At 43.5% G+C, this 15,924-nt stretch overlaps 1 protein-coding gene across 1 annotated transcript in view; it reads left to right on the forward strand.

Annotated features, from left to right (window-relative positions):
* Nucleotides 1-15,924, forward strand: part of ACVR2B (activin A receptor type 2B) — a 226,100-nt gene that overhangs the window by 147,830 nt on the left and 62,346 nt on the right. Inside the window, exons 2-3 of the mRNA XM_040352755.1 lie at nucleotides 1,443-1,650; nucleotides 6,186-6,283. Coding sequence (XP_040208689.1) covers nucleotides 1,443-1,650; nucleotides 6,186-6,283 — 306 coding nt within the window. The remainder of the gene's footprint in view (nucleotides 1-1,442; nucleotides 1,651-6,185; nucleotides 6,284-15,924) is intronic.

The following is a 15,924-nucleotide window of genomic DNA, read 5'->3' on the forward strand; positions in this document are numbered from 1 at the left end:
CAGTTTTTTGCAGGCAATGTCCAGCAATAATGGCCATTACTAGAAGACCACTTTTTGTGTATTTGGTAGATTCTGGTATTGCAATCTATGAGGCGGAGAAAACTGACTTCACTTCACATTCAGGACACAAGAAGTAATAAGCTAGCGATGCACCATATGAGGTCTTCACAGCCAACTAAATGCATTTCAATGCTCATTTTCTCCAAGAGGGGCCTTTTATAGATCACATAAATTATACACAGTTGGTTTCCTGTTATCCTGAATTTATCTTTCAAAGTTTTTCCTTTCTTAATACTTGCTACTACTTAGTAATTCTGTATTCAAAGTATAAGACATTTTTCAAAACCAAGCTATTTTACTGTTGCATTGGCCTATCACTGCAAATGGATAACATTTTTACATTTTAAAGGCTCATACTTCCCAAGACTGTTATCTCTGATGGACTAAATCAGGGATGTCAAACTCCATTTCATCATGGGCCGCATCGGCATTATTATTGCCCTCAAGAGGGCCAGTTGTATCTGTAAGATTAGATGTCCAGCGCAGTCCCTCCTCTTTACATTAGATGTCAAGAGCCACCCCACCATAAGAAGTTGAGTCCCCCACTCTCCCTTACATCACAGTGTACCCACTTTCCTTAGCGGGTGTCAGCGCTTGCAGTGTCCGCAATCCTCCGATTCTGCAGATGGAGGAAAATCCAATTTTTCCATCCGTCTGCAATGCGGATCGGGTGAACATGGACAGACGGTCCGTGTTCATCCCACCACCCCCATAGGGGAGAGCGGAGATCTGACAGGGCGGTCCCTGCCCAGTGTGCGGGGACCGCCCTGTCATCACCCGGCTCAGCGGGGAACAGCGGAGCGATCCCCGCTGAGCAAGCGGAGGTTCACGGGGCGGATCATCACGGATCCATCCCGTGTAAAAGGGCCCTTAAGAGGAATTCAGTTGAGAAAACCGCTCATGTGTACGGGGCATGAGACTTAGGAGGAGGTTGTGGGCAGTTAAACTTTTGGACATCAACCCAGATCCGAAATATTATTTTTCGATGGCTGGACCCCTTCATGTAGAGTTCTGAAGAACATTTTGGCATAAATATTCTGTTTATAAGTTCCATTTCTGTGCTCTGAGAATTTTTAATTCTAGAAAGATTAGTGTGTTGGACTTGTCATAACGCATGCGCCAATCCTTTGAGGGCGGTGCCCTGGTTGTTTTACAGGCTGTGTGCTGGTCACTACTTTTTCTTTTTGCCATTGAAATACAATGCTCTTTACATAAGCTGATGATTTGTATGCGTTCTCATCTGTGTATCGCTTGTAGATTCACCAATTGCAAAAATAGCAAATTCAAAAGAAAGCGTTTACTGTCCAGAGCTCTTTTCTTTCTTTTTTTTTTTTTTTAAGATAAAGAAAAGGATCTCTAAAATGTAATTTATTTTCACACAGGCTCTGGGCACAATGAAGAGGATCCCAGAGAGTGCATCTATTACAACGTCAATTGGGAGGCAGAGAAGACCAACCAGAGTGGTGTGGAAAGGTGTGATGGAGAGAAGGACAAGCGGCTTCATTGCTATGCATCTTGGAGGAATAATTCTGGCTTCATTGAACTTGTGAAGAAAGGCTGTTGGTTAGATGATTTCAACTGCTATGACCGGTAAGCTACACACAAACCTGAATAAAAGCTGCTAGCAGGGCCGGGCTGACAACACTCAGGGCCCCAGACCAAATAAAGGTCCCGCCCATGACCCACCCCTTGCCTCACTCCCACATTTTAAACAAAGTACAACAGAGAGTCTGTTAGAAAGCGTCCACTCCAGGCCCCATTAGAGACTACAAAGGAGTATAATGGGACCTGGAGGGGGCCTCTTTCTAACAGAGTGTACAGTGAACACCTTCATTCATTCTGGTCCTTGTTCTAACATGACTCTCACCCCTATAAAGTACACACTCCTGCACCCTGTAAAGTACATACTCCTGACCCCTGCACCCTGTAAAGTACATACTCCTGACCCCTGCATCCTGTACTTTCTTTCCTTACCACTGCACCCTGTACATTACACACTGCTGACCCCTGTACATTACACACTGCTGACCCCTGTACATTACACACTGCTGACCCCTGTACATTACACACTGCTGACCCCTGTACATTACACACTGCTGACCCCTGTACATTACACACTGCTGACCCCTGTACATTACACACTGCTGACCCCTGCACATTACATACTCCTGAATTCGATAGGGGGGGGGGGCACATTCGGTGTACAGTGAAGGGTGGAGAAATGTTGAAGAGGGCAGTATCAATGGTAGCTTGAGCCGTCATTTTACCCCCCCTGATAATCGGCTGAAGTATCCCTGTACACCCAGAGGGGGGAGAAGTACATGTAATAGTTGGGGTTCTTGTGTATGATTGTGGGGCGCATTCTATGCATTGATTGTATGGGGTGGAGGGGACACTCGCTGACTAATATACCTTCTGTGAAGAGCGATCAAGCACAGCCTGGGAAGAAGTCGTGCGATCTGTACATTACATTATCCTCTGATTTCCCCCCCCCCCCCCCAATCACTCGCCGCTCACCTTCTTCGCTCTCTCCTCTGCATACACTGCACACATCTCCATGGACCAACAACAATCACCACGGCAACGGGGCGGATCATTGTCCACAGCCAATATTGGGCCTGCTGCCACGGGCGTACCTAAAGCATTTGACAACCGGGGCGGATCCTATATTTAACCCCCCCTGCATCAGAGTCCGCAAAGAGCCCCCCTCTGCATCAGAATCCGCACAGACCCCCCCCTGCATCAGAGTCTGCACAGAGCCCCCCCCTGCATCAGAGTCTGCACAGAGCCCCCCCCTGCATCAGAATCCGCACAGAGCCCCCCCCTGCATCAGAGTCCGCACAGAGCCCCCCCTTGCATCAGAGTCCGCACAGAGCCCCCCCTTGCATCAGAGTCCGCACAGAGCCCCCCCTGCATCAGAATCCGCACAGAGCCCCCCCTGCATCAGAGTCCGCACAGAGCCCCCCCTGCATCAGAGTCCGCACAGAGCCCCCCCTGCATCAGAGTCCGCACAGAGCCCCCCCTGCATCAGAGTCCGCACAGAGCCCCCCCTGCATCAGAGTCCGCACAGAGCCCCCCCCTTGTATCAGAGTCCGCACAGAGCCCCTTCCTTGCATCAGAGTCCGCACAGAGCCCAGAGTGGCTGGATGTAATGTCAAACTGAAAGTTCTGCCCCCATGTGTTTCATCATCAACAAGAAATTCTCAGGAATTGGTCTCGCAGACATAGTCCCCCCTTATTTATGTGTTACATCATAATTCGGTGGGCTGGTTTATATTACAAAACATTAAAATTACGAAACTGTTCAAATCTCCCTTTGACAGTTTTAGGCTCAATAACCCTGAATAAGTATGTATATCTTTCTTCCATGTAAAAAAAAATGATTGAAGCCATTTAATTAGCATGGCAGCCAAGAAATTGGCATTTTAGGAAGGAGCGTTCAATAGTGGAAACCCCATTGTTTTTCATATAACCTTTCGTAAAAGGTTTCCATTAATCACCTTGTGAAAAATATTAAACATATTAAAGCATAATTAAATTGCTACTCGAGGAGTAATTGCAGCTCTTGTATATATATAAACCTCAGGCAGGAACACTGTTGCAATAGAATAATTTATTCAGCAACAATGTTACCCTTTTTTGAACTCTCACCATTCTTGTTAACCAAGATAAGTCAAACATTTTCTAAAATACATTTTCCAAGTGGAAACCCTGGAGTTTAGCCGTTTTATTATTTTGGCAGGTTGACCCCCCCCTTCCTCCTGGGATTTGCCTTTTTTTAATGTAATCATTTTCTGCTTCCCTTCCATCTATGCTGCAATGTACATGACTTGATCAATATATATATCTGTGTGTCTGGCACCCATATACCCGACAGCCGTCCTCCAGTCCCTATCACATAAACATGACATATTCTTGTCGAGTGAGGAATTTTCAGTAAAATGACATTGTCATTCCGTGCTCTCGAGGATACATTCATACAGTTTATTAGACACTGCCTTAATTTAGACTAGCACACTTCCGATGTTCAACTACACATATAAAAATGAATCAAGCTGCTGTACACTGCAATCAGGCAGAGGGACAGGCTCAAATTTTACCCAGTTTTTTTTTTTTTTTTTTAAATTCAGAGCAGGGGACTTGTGCTGCCACCGCCAGCAATGGGGAATGCTCAAAAAAGCTTTACATGTTAAAATGTGTCCTACTCTGTGCACAATGAACAATTCGTGGAGGGTAGGTAAAATATGTTAAATCTTTCACCATCTACAATAGCCTTAGGCTTCTTGTACATGTGCTCAAGTCCCACAGAGATTGACATCCGTTACATTCATCCTATCAGAAGTTTTATTTGCAAATTGCTGTTTGATATACCACGTCCTTTATCATAGTGATCTTAAAATGGGAGGGTCTGTTTTTATTTTAATACCTGTAAGGGGTTAGCTCGGTAGCGGGGTGTGTGACCCCTTGGATGGGTTCGCTACACACTGAATTTATACAGACAGGCAGTCGAAGACGGTTGAAAACAAAGATTTTGGTTTATTCTTCCATCTTGCTGGAAACAAATGTAAGCATCCAAACGGCATAAACAAAATCAAACATAAAATAAACCCTGGCCACTTGGGGCGTCTATCTTCACCACACAGGAACCTATCTATGGGGTCTGGCACAGCCTAGTGCTGGGCAGACACTGCTGGTCATACAACAGAAAAACAATAGTCTTTTGATTTTTATCACACAGAAAAATCAATCCTCTCCTCACCTTCTCAGAAGACTTTCAGTACGCTGCTCTGCTTCACTCAGAAAACCTCAGGAGGCAGAAAATCGGTGGTAATCCTCTGGACTACTTGGAGGCTTTAATTGCCTCATTCTGAACAGCTGAAGTTTTCCAACGGCCTTTAGGATTTTCTGGCTACATTTGCAGCCGACGCCTAGTAACAATTGGTGTATTGTCTAAACAAGGCAGAAATGTATGCCCGTCTGTGACAACACCCACAGATTTACATGACTTCCTGTCACACACCTCAGGACAGTAGTGTATTTAGGTTTTGTGCTGCCCTAGGCCTGACTAAACTTGTGACATCCTAATCTAAATATGACCCACCCCTTCCTGTCAAGGCCACACCCCTTTCTGTTTAAGATCCGCCTTGAAATTTTCGAGTTCAGCCGCCCCAGCAAAGAAATAAGTCAGCAGCTACACACAGTGTAGCTGCTAACTTTTAATATTGGGACACTTACTGTACTGAAATGCAGCCATGTAGGCACCGCAGTCATTGTTTCCATTGGCTCTTAGGTGCTGCCTCCGCCATTCATTGTAAAGGAAACGGGCAGTGAAGCCTTTCAGCTTCACAGCTGCTTCTCTACTGTGCATGGGTGAAGCGCGCTGCGCTTTCTGAATAGCCTGCTGGCGGGGGAAGGAGGAGGGGGGCCTAACTTCCAAATGATCCGAGGGATGGGTACCTGTCAAAAACAGATACCCGCTCTCCCTGAAATGCGCCAAATGTGGGACCGGAAGGGGAGAGGAGGCAGATAAGCAGAGCTTCCACTTTTGGGTGCAACACCGCTTTAAGCATTGTTTACTTGCACAGCTTTTTTTTTTGTTTAGTGACAAGTAGAAAAACTGACGGCTCCCTACATCCACAAAGCAATGTGGATTCAGGGGTTTCTCCTGCATTACTGTTGTCTTCTGACAGCAGGAATTCCCTTAGTGATGCAGCCCTTGCATCCATTGGTTGGAACGCTGGGTTTCCAGCAGAACTGTTCAACAGAAGCCGGTTGTTAGACCAGCTTCTGTTGAACAGACAGCGCTACAGATGTCCCGAAACTCAGTGTGTGTCTATACCCAGCTTTACTGGAAGACACAAGACAGCTGGTACAGGCAATTTTGGGTCAAGTGTTCTTGTGATCCTTTTTAGATTCACGTTACCAGGAAATATCAATCGTTGAGAAAATTGTTATTGTTTATGGAACGATCATTTTGATGAATTGGTCACAGTCTTGGAAAGCACAAAAAGAGTACGGCTTGGGTTCTTGTTACTGACATGTGTTATTCATTCCATAATTTCTGCATCAGCTCATTCTTTTTGGCAGTCTTGATACACCCATGTGTCTTCTCATTTTGTCTTCAGACCGCAATGTGTAGCAAAAGAAGAGAACCCGCAAGTGTTTTTCTGCTGCTGTGATGGGAACTACTGTAACGAGAAGTTTACCCATTTGCCTGATATTGGTAAGTGTCAAGTAAAAAAGAAACAATGCCTTCTTATAAATTCTGTAAGTTATTCTGGAATGTTAATTCAGTTGCTGCTGGTATGTTGCAGTGGACCTCGTAGGAAATCGCTGTACTTTTTACCCCCATACTAGTAAAATAATAATTTTTATGCATTTAATTTTGAAAGCTCCTCCCAGGCATTTTGTGCACTTCTTCGGCCTGATCATGCCCACATTGTAATTTTTTTGGTATTTCTGCCCACCCAGGGATCTTGCTATAATATATAGTGAAAAGCCTGGCAAGGAGAAGGGAACACCTTCATAATTGCCCTTGACCTGAGAACTGAAGTTCTGAAATGGGCAACTTGATTTCTATGTAATACAACATACATACATACATACATTTTATAAAAAAAAATCATTTTATTGGCTAAATTCTACATAAGTTCCAACAGGGCTCGACAAATCCCGGTCGCCAGGTCGCCATGGCAACTAGAAATAGTGTCCTGGCGACTTGGCTTGGAAGGTGGGCAAATTTTTTTTTAAATTTTTGTGAGCTGGCGCCATCTGGTGGTGAGCCGTTGGTATTACAAGTTATTACCACCAGATGTGAGCTGGCGCCATCTGGTGGTGGCCGTTGCTATTACAAGTTAAGCATTACAAGTTAAAAAGCAATTCTAATGTCATTTTTCACTATTTTCACTGCCATCTTCTTCCCTCTAATTAGAACCCCCAAACATTATATATATTTTTTATCCTAACACCCTAGAGAAGAAATTGGCGATTGTTGCAATACTTTCTGTCACGCCGTATTTGCGCAGCGGTCTTACAAGCGCACTTTTTGGGGAAAAACACTTTTTTTAATTAAAAAATAAGACAACAGTAAAGTTATCCCCATTTTTTTTTAATACTATGAAAGATAATGTTACGCCGAGTGAATTCATACCCAACATGTCACGCTTCAAAATTGCGCCTGCTCGTGGAATGCCGACAAACTTTTACCCTTTAAAATCTTCATTGGCGACGTTTAAAAAAAATCTACAGGTTGCATGTTTTGAGTTACAGAGGAGATCTAGAGCTAGAATTATTGCTCTCGCTCTACCAATCGCGGCGATACCTCACATGTGTGGTTTGAACACCGTTTACATATGTGGGCGCTGCTCACGTATGTGTTCGCTTCTGCGCACAAGCTCGTCGGGACGGGGTGCGTTTTCTGGCTCCTAACTTTTTTAGCTGGCTCCTAGATTCCAAGCAAATTTGTCAAACCCTGCGTTCCAAACCTAGAGCAGCTCAAACATTATTCGTAGTCCGCTGTATGAATCTGCAGCCAGGTACCTAAAATAGGATCCCAATGTAACTGACAGGTGATAAAACAGATGCTAATAAAAATAAAACCTCTATAATAATAATCCTTGGCAACGTCTTGGAGTTTTTTGTTTTCCTCTTTCTTATTTTACAACAGTTACTTTTTTTTTTTTTTTTAAGATAATTGACTACTTAGTAGTTGTTTCAGGTGGACAATTTTTTTTATTTTTTTGAGAGCTAAACTACAAATTCTTCAGTAGTGGTTACATTCCTTAAAAACATTATTCCAAACCTATGTAATATTAAACTAACAAAAGTAAAAAAGTTTGTAAACTAAACTCTTTTTATTATTGCGCTTCTGAAACCAGTGCCTTTGCTTAAACAGCCATATGGACTAATAATGTCTGAGTTCAGCTTGGTCTGTTTTTTGTTTTTATGCTAGGGAGCAGAACAATTATTTGGTACAAACCCCTCATTCACTTGCTCCAACCGGATGTTATGCTGTTACCAGGTGCTGGTCAAGCTGAACACAGGCTCTTCAAGCTCTATCAGGACTACAACAAACTGGCACCTGGCCGCACTCTGTCTAGGCACACTGACAATCAGAAGTAATAAAATGGCTTCTGCTTGGTGTCCCCCCCCCCCCCCCCAGGTTATTTTATCCAATCTCTCTACCTCTACAATTAAGCCCGAAATGGCGTAAAACGCAGTAGAGGGGGTTCCTCCATGGGTGGGGACCAAGCTCAAGCCTTTTTCATGCTTTTGTAATTGTGTGCCCAGACAGAGTGTGGCTGGGCGTCATTTTGTTGTAGTTTTGTTGAGGAGGAGCATTATTGTCACCCTATTCTGCTCTCCCGATTTGGACAATACACCCCCCTTTCACATCTCTATAGCAACACATAAAAATAACACAGGTGGGGGTGTTCTGTAGTTCACAGAAGAGAACTAGTAAGGAGGATGGCATTGTTTGATATTTTAGTTCATTGCACTGGAAATTACAAGACTAATGGATTCGTTTTCAGTTATTTTTCTGTGCGTGCCGAAAAAAACTAGTGCAGCCACCACATTCAAGGACTGGTAAGCTGCAATACTACATTTCTGATCTTGGGTTTAGATATAAATTTAAGCTATGTTAACAGTAGTCTGCATGGTAAAATGCATTTTACCATGCAGGCTATCGCATTCACTCAAATCACTCACTGCACAGCAATGCATTTTGTTGTGCTGCCCTGTGGTGAAATGCGGTGGCATCCAGTGCAGTGCAAAAAAAATCAGACATGCTGCGTTTTCTGCACTGCACTACACACCTGCGAATTTCCATTGCAAAAAAATGAAGGTCAGCCCAAAAAGTGTGAATAAGCCTTAAAGCGGGAGTTCACCCGAAAAAAATGTTTAACATTAGATTGGGCCTAATTACGGGAAGCAGAATCAGGTGTTTTGATTAAAATCAATGCAGTACTTACCTTTTTTGAGATAGATGTTCTCCCGCCACTTCCGGGTATGGTCTTCGGGACTGGGCGTTCCTATTTCATTGACAGCCTTCCGACGGTCGCATACAGCGCGTCACAAGTTGCCGAATGTCGGTGCGGCGCTATGCGGCGCCTGCGCACCGACGTTCGGCTACTTTCGGAAACTGGTGACGCGCTGTATGCAACGGTCAGAAGGCTGTCAATCAAATAGGAACGCCCAGTCCCGCAGCCCATACCCGGAAGCGGCAGGAGAACATCTATCTCAAAAAAGGTAAGTACTGCATTGATTTTAATCAAAACACCCAATTCTGCTTCTCGTAATTAGGCCCAATCTAATGTTAAAAATGTATTTTTTTGGGTGAACCTCCACTTTAAAGATATTTTATATTTTGTAGACAAAAACTGTATGTGTGAAACCAACACAGGCAGACAGGAGCACACGGGCTCAGGAACCAGTGTGGCAAAGGAGCTGGTGCTGACTTGGCTCACTAGGTTCCACATAGAACTGGATATGGCACTTTAGAGTGGACTGACCCTTTAAACCACAAAGATTATTGTCTTGAATATAAATATATAATTTTGCTAGTTTTTAGCTGGTTTTAATGGTAAGACTTTGTGGGGCATCAAAGCGGTAGTACACTGTGCCTTGTGACGTTTACCTACAGGCAAGCTTATAAGAACCCTTACCTGTAGGTGAAATGAATAGCTCCTAAATGTCCATTGTTTGAGATATTCACTTGTTTTGCAGCCAGTAGCATAACTGGCACATGCACAGTGCGCTCTAAATGTGCAGTCAATACTGAACTATGTGTCGCTGCCATTACTCCCATGCACATGCGCAGGAGTGATATCATCGTGGCTTGGCCATTCAAACAGCCGGAGCCCACAAACGCAGAAAGAAGATCGGGTAAAGATGGAAGCACAGTCAGCGGTGACAACTTGCTGCTGGAGGGCTCCCAGGTAAGTCTGTCATGGTGTGCTAGTATGTGATGCATACTAGCACATTATGCCATTTACTTGCCTGGGGGACAATTTTTTTAAACTTTATTATCAAGTTAAAGGGGAAAAAAAGATGGAAAGAAAACAATGACATGATCATGAATATGAGAGTAAAATGCTGTGGTGGTCAAATAACTGTTTCATGCAAGAAAAAAAAAAGACTACCTATACACTATGTGTGAGAACTGACCATTTAAAAAAAAAAATTAGGGAAAATGAACGCTATTAAATAACGAAGGCAGATTAGGGGTTTGACTTTTTATTATCGTAAGTTTCGAAAATGAAACTATTTAGGGAAAGATCGACATTTTTTATTTTTGTAATCTGTGTTAGAAACGACATACTATAAATACTGCTTTGTAGGTTAATAACTGGAATAGTTAATAAAATTGGACAAAGGAAAGGAGGGGAAGGTGGAAACAGTAGGAAAGTCTCAGAAAAATTGTAGCATCCAGATGGATTTTTAGGTGCATTAGCCACCTGGCACTTGGCACTTGTCCAACCCTGCACAGGGAACAATAGCTGTGTGTGCATTTAGGAATTCGCTTTCCAAGCAGGACTTGTATGAAAGAAACCCCCAAAAAAGGTCAGAATAACGTAGCAGTGCATACTGCATTTTTACCTAAGGCTTATGTGCCATATATTCCATAGAAGCTCATACAAGTATACACAGCTGGCCATGAAAAAAGACCTACATCAGACCGCAACAATGAGGTTTAAAGAGCAGTATTCAACCACTTAAATTACCATCTACTGTAGCCATAAACATGTAAGATGACTTCTGTTTGTTTTTTGTGGGTCAGTGCACTATTTATATTTCAATTCACATTATGAAATCAAGCCCTTACTGTATATTAAGGATGATCTCCGGCGTGTTCGCATAGAACACGTGCAGAGCCCGCAAGGAAGTGTGCACGGCGCTGCGCTAATAACAGCCAGGAAGACATTTCACGATCCCTGCAGCCGAGCATCGGGACAATGTCTCCCTGGCTGTGATTAGCACAGCGCCGTGCACACTTCCTGGCGGGCTCTGCACCTATTCTATGCGAACACGCCAGAGCTCATCCTTACTGTATATGACTAATCAAGCATATAATAGGGTAAGACGCCACTTAAAAAACGCTGCTCCAACCACACCCCCCTGACATGTTTTGTGCTGCCTTACTGGGGCTTGGTGACCTCTGTGCCCAAGCACTGGTAGGCGGGGTAAAACATGTCTGGGGGTGTGTGGTTTGAGCAATGATGGATGGGACCATACACAGCCATATCCACATCTGAAGCACTGGGTCGGTTTTCAGTGACGTCTTACCCCACATACACTATGGCCCGGATTCACAAAGCACTTACGCCGACGTATCTCGAGATACGCCGCATAAGTCTGTCTATGCGCCGTTGTATCTGTGCGCCATGCCCACAATCAGAGATACGCCTAAAAATCGGCTTCCTACGACCGACGTAACTTGCCTACGCCGTCGTATCGTGGGCGCATATTTACGCTGGGTGCATTTTCCGCTCCTATTGATTTTCTATGCACATATGCAAATGAGGGAGATACGCCGATTCACAAACGTAGTTGCGCCCGGCGCATAATATACGCGGTTTGCGTAAGTCGTAGGTCTGGCGTAAAGTTATTCCCCATATAGGAGGCGCAACTCATGCAAAGGTATGGACCAGGGAACACAAGCTGTCGTTTACGTTGTATGTGAATATGACTAGGCGTAGGTTACGTTCACGTCGTAGGCAGTGATTTGACGTATCTTAGGCAGTTGTTTCGACGTGATTCTGAGCATGGGCACTGGGATGCGCCCACAGGACGGCGCATGCGCCGTTCATTTTAAGTACTTCTATGGCGCTTGGCCCATCATTTGCATGGGGTCACGCCTCATTAGCATGGCTCATGCCCACTTCCACCTACGCTGGCTTACGCCGAGGAAACCCAGCGTATCTTTAACAGCGAGTGGGAGCAAGTGCTGTGTGAATCCAGTGCTTGCCTCTGTGCTCTGCGCCGGGCTAGCGTATATTGGATACGCTACGCCCGCATAAATATGCGCCGATGTATGTGAATCCAGGCCCAAATTGGCAGAAGTATTGGGACACCTGCCTTTACACGCACATCAACTTTAATGGCATCCCATTCTTAATTCATAGGGTTCAATATTGACATGGCCCATCCTTTGCAGCTATAACGGCTTCAACTCTTGTGGGAAGGCTGTCCACAAGGTTTTAGGAGTGTGTCTATGGAAATTTTTGACCATTCTTCCAGAAGCGCATTTGTGAGGTCAGGCACTGATGTTAGGCGAGAAGGCCTGGCTCGCAGCCTCCGCTCTAATTCATCGCAAAGGTGTTCTACGGGGTTGAGGTGCAGGCCAGACAAGTTCCTTCACCCGTAACTCGCTCATTCATGTCTTTATGGACCCTGCTTTGTGCACTCGCCCAAATCATTTGGTGGAAGGGGGAGTTGTGGTGTGGGTTGGGCTTGGCCCCTTGGTTCCAGTGAAGGGAACTCTTAAGGCGTCAGCATACCAAGACATTTTGGTCAATTTCATGCTCCCAACTTTGTGGGAACAGATTGGGGATGGTCTCTTCCTGTTCTAACATGACTGCACACCAGTGCATAAAGCAAGGTCCATAAAGATGAGCGAGTTTGGGGTGGAGGAACTTGATTGGCCTGACCTCAACCCGATAGAACACCTTTGGGATGAATTAGAGCAGAGACTGTGAGCCAACGTCCGTGCCTGAACTTACAAATGCGATTCTGTAAGAATAGTCAAACGTCCCTATAGACACACTCCTAAACCCTTGTGGACAGCCTTCCCAGAAGAGTTGAAGCTGTTATAGCTGCAAAGGGTGGCCCAACTCAATATTGAACCCTACATACTAAGACTGGGGTGCCATTACAGTTCATGTGCGTGTAAAGGCAGGTGTCCCAAAACTTTTGGTAAGCTAGTGTATGTCTACACTTCTGAATTTAGTGCATGACGCCTGCTCCCACTTTCTGAATATCGGTTGGGACACCTATTATCCTCCCAGCTTTGAGCGGCACTCTAAGTCCACACGTAATCACAGGGGTCATCGAGCAGCCACCACTACCAACCCACAGCAGTGGGATGCTGGGATTTGAAGACCCTTTTATATCTGCAACTTGCTGAGTATTGCTTCAATTTCAGACACACCTACTGCCATTAACATTGGGGAAAACCTGGTGGCAGTTATGCGATGGAAAAAAGTAGATTTTTAAATTGTATTTAGCCTTTTATATGTTGAATTCATACTTTAGAGGTTCAGTATATGAGACAATAGAGACTTGGCAAGAAAGAGAGAGCTCAACTTTTAAGGTAAAAGTTACAGTTTGTATATAACTTCAGCAGCCAATATCTACCGGATCTTCTGGATATTTTGATTTGCGTTTTTGTCATATAAACAGTTTAAATTGCCCAGGCTTATATAAAGGTCAAAATGGCATCCTCCATTGCGTGTGGGTGACAGATATGGTTTAATTCACATCCTGCCTGGAAGAAAAGTTTCCTTGGTGCATTCCCTTTAAATTTCCTGAAAGGAAAAAAAAATAGTGAACAGATGGCACCTTGTCACCAAAGAAAAGCCATTCAATCATTAACTTTTCTATACAGAATCCAAGAGGCTTTCATTATACACGGTGCTGGGGATAGCTCCACATCAGCATTTCTCACACTGCGCCCACAGTGAAAGTGACCTTAACCAAACAAAGGAAATCACTCCCATTCAGAGTCCCAGTAATGCAGAATACCACAACCTTTATCTTGAAATATAGCGACAGGTTTAGCAAACTTTTTATTTTTTAAATGTTTACCATTTAAGGAGAAAATTGATTTGGACTGTTGGGTGCAATCAAATTATCTTTTTTTTTTTTTTTTAATCGGGCTGAAATGTGGGTTTCTTGTTGGCTGTGGATTGTGGAATAGATCCAGAACTGTCCATTTTGTCAAAATAACAAAAGGTTAAAACGTTTTAATGGCTAACTGCAGTGGAAATTACTGCAAGCTTTTAAGGCACAAAGCTCATTTTCCTGGCCGATAACAAATAATCTGAACAAGAAAAGTCAATTTTAAAACACCTTGTTCTTATTTGTGAATGTACTTTGATGTTTCATGGCAGAGCCACTGCATTTCACATTAAGTTCTCTCCTGTGATTGGTATTTACGTGAGCTGTAAGCAGTAAGACGCTGGGTAGAACAATCATGGTGTGTAAAGTGCAATAATCCATAGGCACCATTATAAACCATACCGTGAGGGATAACCTTAAACAAAAATAACTAGTATTTAATGCCAAATATTTTGATTTCTGTAGAGGTGTTGCAGCCATAGATCTATAAACCTGAGTGCATATTTTGGAAGTGGGCTACCCTCCACTGGCCATTCTCCTCGCCATGACCAGTGCCCACCTTTCTTTTACTGCCAAAGACCCTCCTTTCAGTGCCCCCTTCATTGCCATAGCCATACCTTTCCTGGCATAACAATGATGCAAAACCATCCTGTTCTCTGCTTCTCTATCTTACTGTCTCTGCTATACACAACCACCTGGGCCCCACAACACCTATACTGCATTGTGGTTATGGTACTACACCGTAGCCCTCTATTAAGGACCTGCACAGCAGTGATCTCCATACATCCCTATTTTTTCTTCCAACTTAAAAAAAAAAAAAAAAAAAATGTATTTCTCAGTTGACATTTTCCAACTTTGGTAACACAATTTTTTTTCCGTAACTTATAAAAAACATAGTTTAAACATATATTAATAAAAAAAGTGAAGAAGTGATCAAGTACAAGGTATTACGGTAATTATTATTGCTCTTGGTAATCAACAAGCATAAGGGCTCTTAAGTCCCTCTACTCTTTGATGATTCTTGGTAGCTTACCATTATTGCATTGCTCCTATATATGGTACAGAATGCACTATTGTGCTACTTTGAGTTTAGCTGGTCCGGGCCCCTTGGTGTCAATATTCAGCAGAACAGGAAATTTGGACACATCTCAACAGAGCTGTAAAAAAACAGCAAAACATTCTGTTGATAGAATAATAGAAATTAAAGGGTAAGTTAACTTTTTACATAAAAATAAATAAATAATTATAAATGCATTGTTTTTTTTTTGCAGGTTAAAAAATATGCATTTGTTATTTTTTTGTTAGGGACCTGTACAGCATTGCCGACAGCCAATAGATTGTTGGGACTTGTAAATTTTCCATTCATAGAACACTGTGAATGAATGACACGAGTGGAGCCCTATACAACCACGTTTTCTTTAGATTATGGCAGCGAGTGAGAGGAGAAGATCCCCCACTCGCTGTCAAAACGGGGACTCGGGTGGGGGATTTGCAGGTGTCTGTGAATTTGTAAAATGTTACATGTTACACCCCGAATATGGGTTGTAACCTGTTACAAAAGGTGAACTTATCCTTAAAAATTCACTGGGGATTGATGTCTCTTATCTCAGCGATGGACAATATTGTTGAGCTAAAGACTGGTTAGGATACAAAATGGCGGCAGCTTTCACAGTTCTGCACATTTGATTATGGCTCACTAGGTCCTACATTTGTAATTTGTGAAATATGTCTATGAGAGTGGAATAAGTAAATCAGCCATTCTTTAACCAGGGTTCCGTAGAACCCTATGGTTGCTCTAAAGGTTGCCAGTAATTCCTTGATCTATGGTGGCTTGACCTCCCATTTTATGATGCTGGCATAGTTGAATGAAAACTTATATAGCGCAACACATGCAAACTTAATCGCCTCTGGGCGATTGCCATTTGACACAGCCATCTGCATGACACCAGTAATTGTTTTAGCTGTGTGGAAAGAGGGCATTCTCCCTGTCACTGTAAGGGGTGCATTCTATTCACTGGCCACGAA

Source organism: Rana temporaria, chromosome 5 (assembly GCF_905171775.1).
Source record: "Rana temporaria chromosome 5, aRanTem1.1, whole genome shotgun sequence".
Classification (NCBI taxonomy): domain Eukaryota; kingdom Metazoa; phylum Chordata; class Amphibia; order Anura; family Ranidae; genus Rana; species Rana temporaria.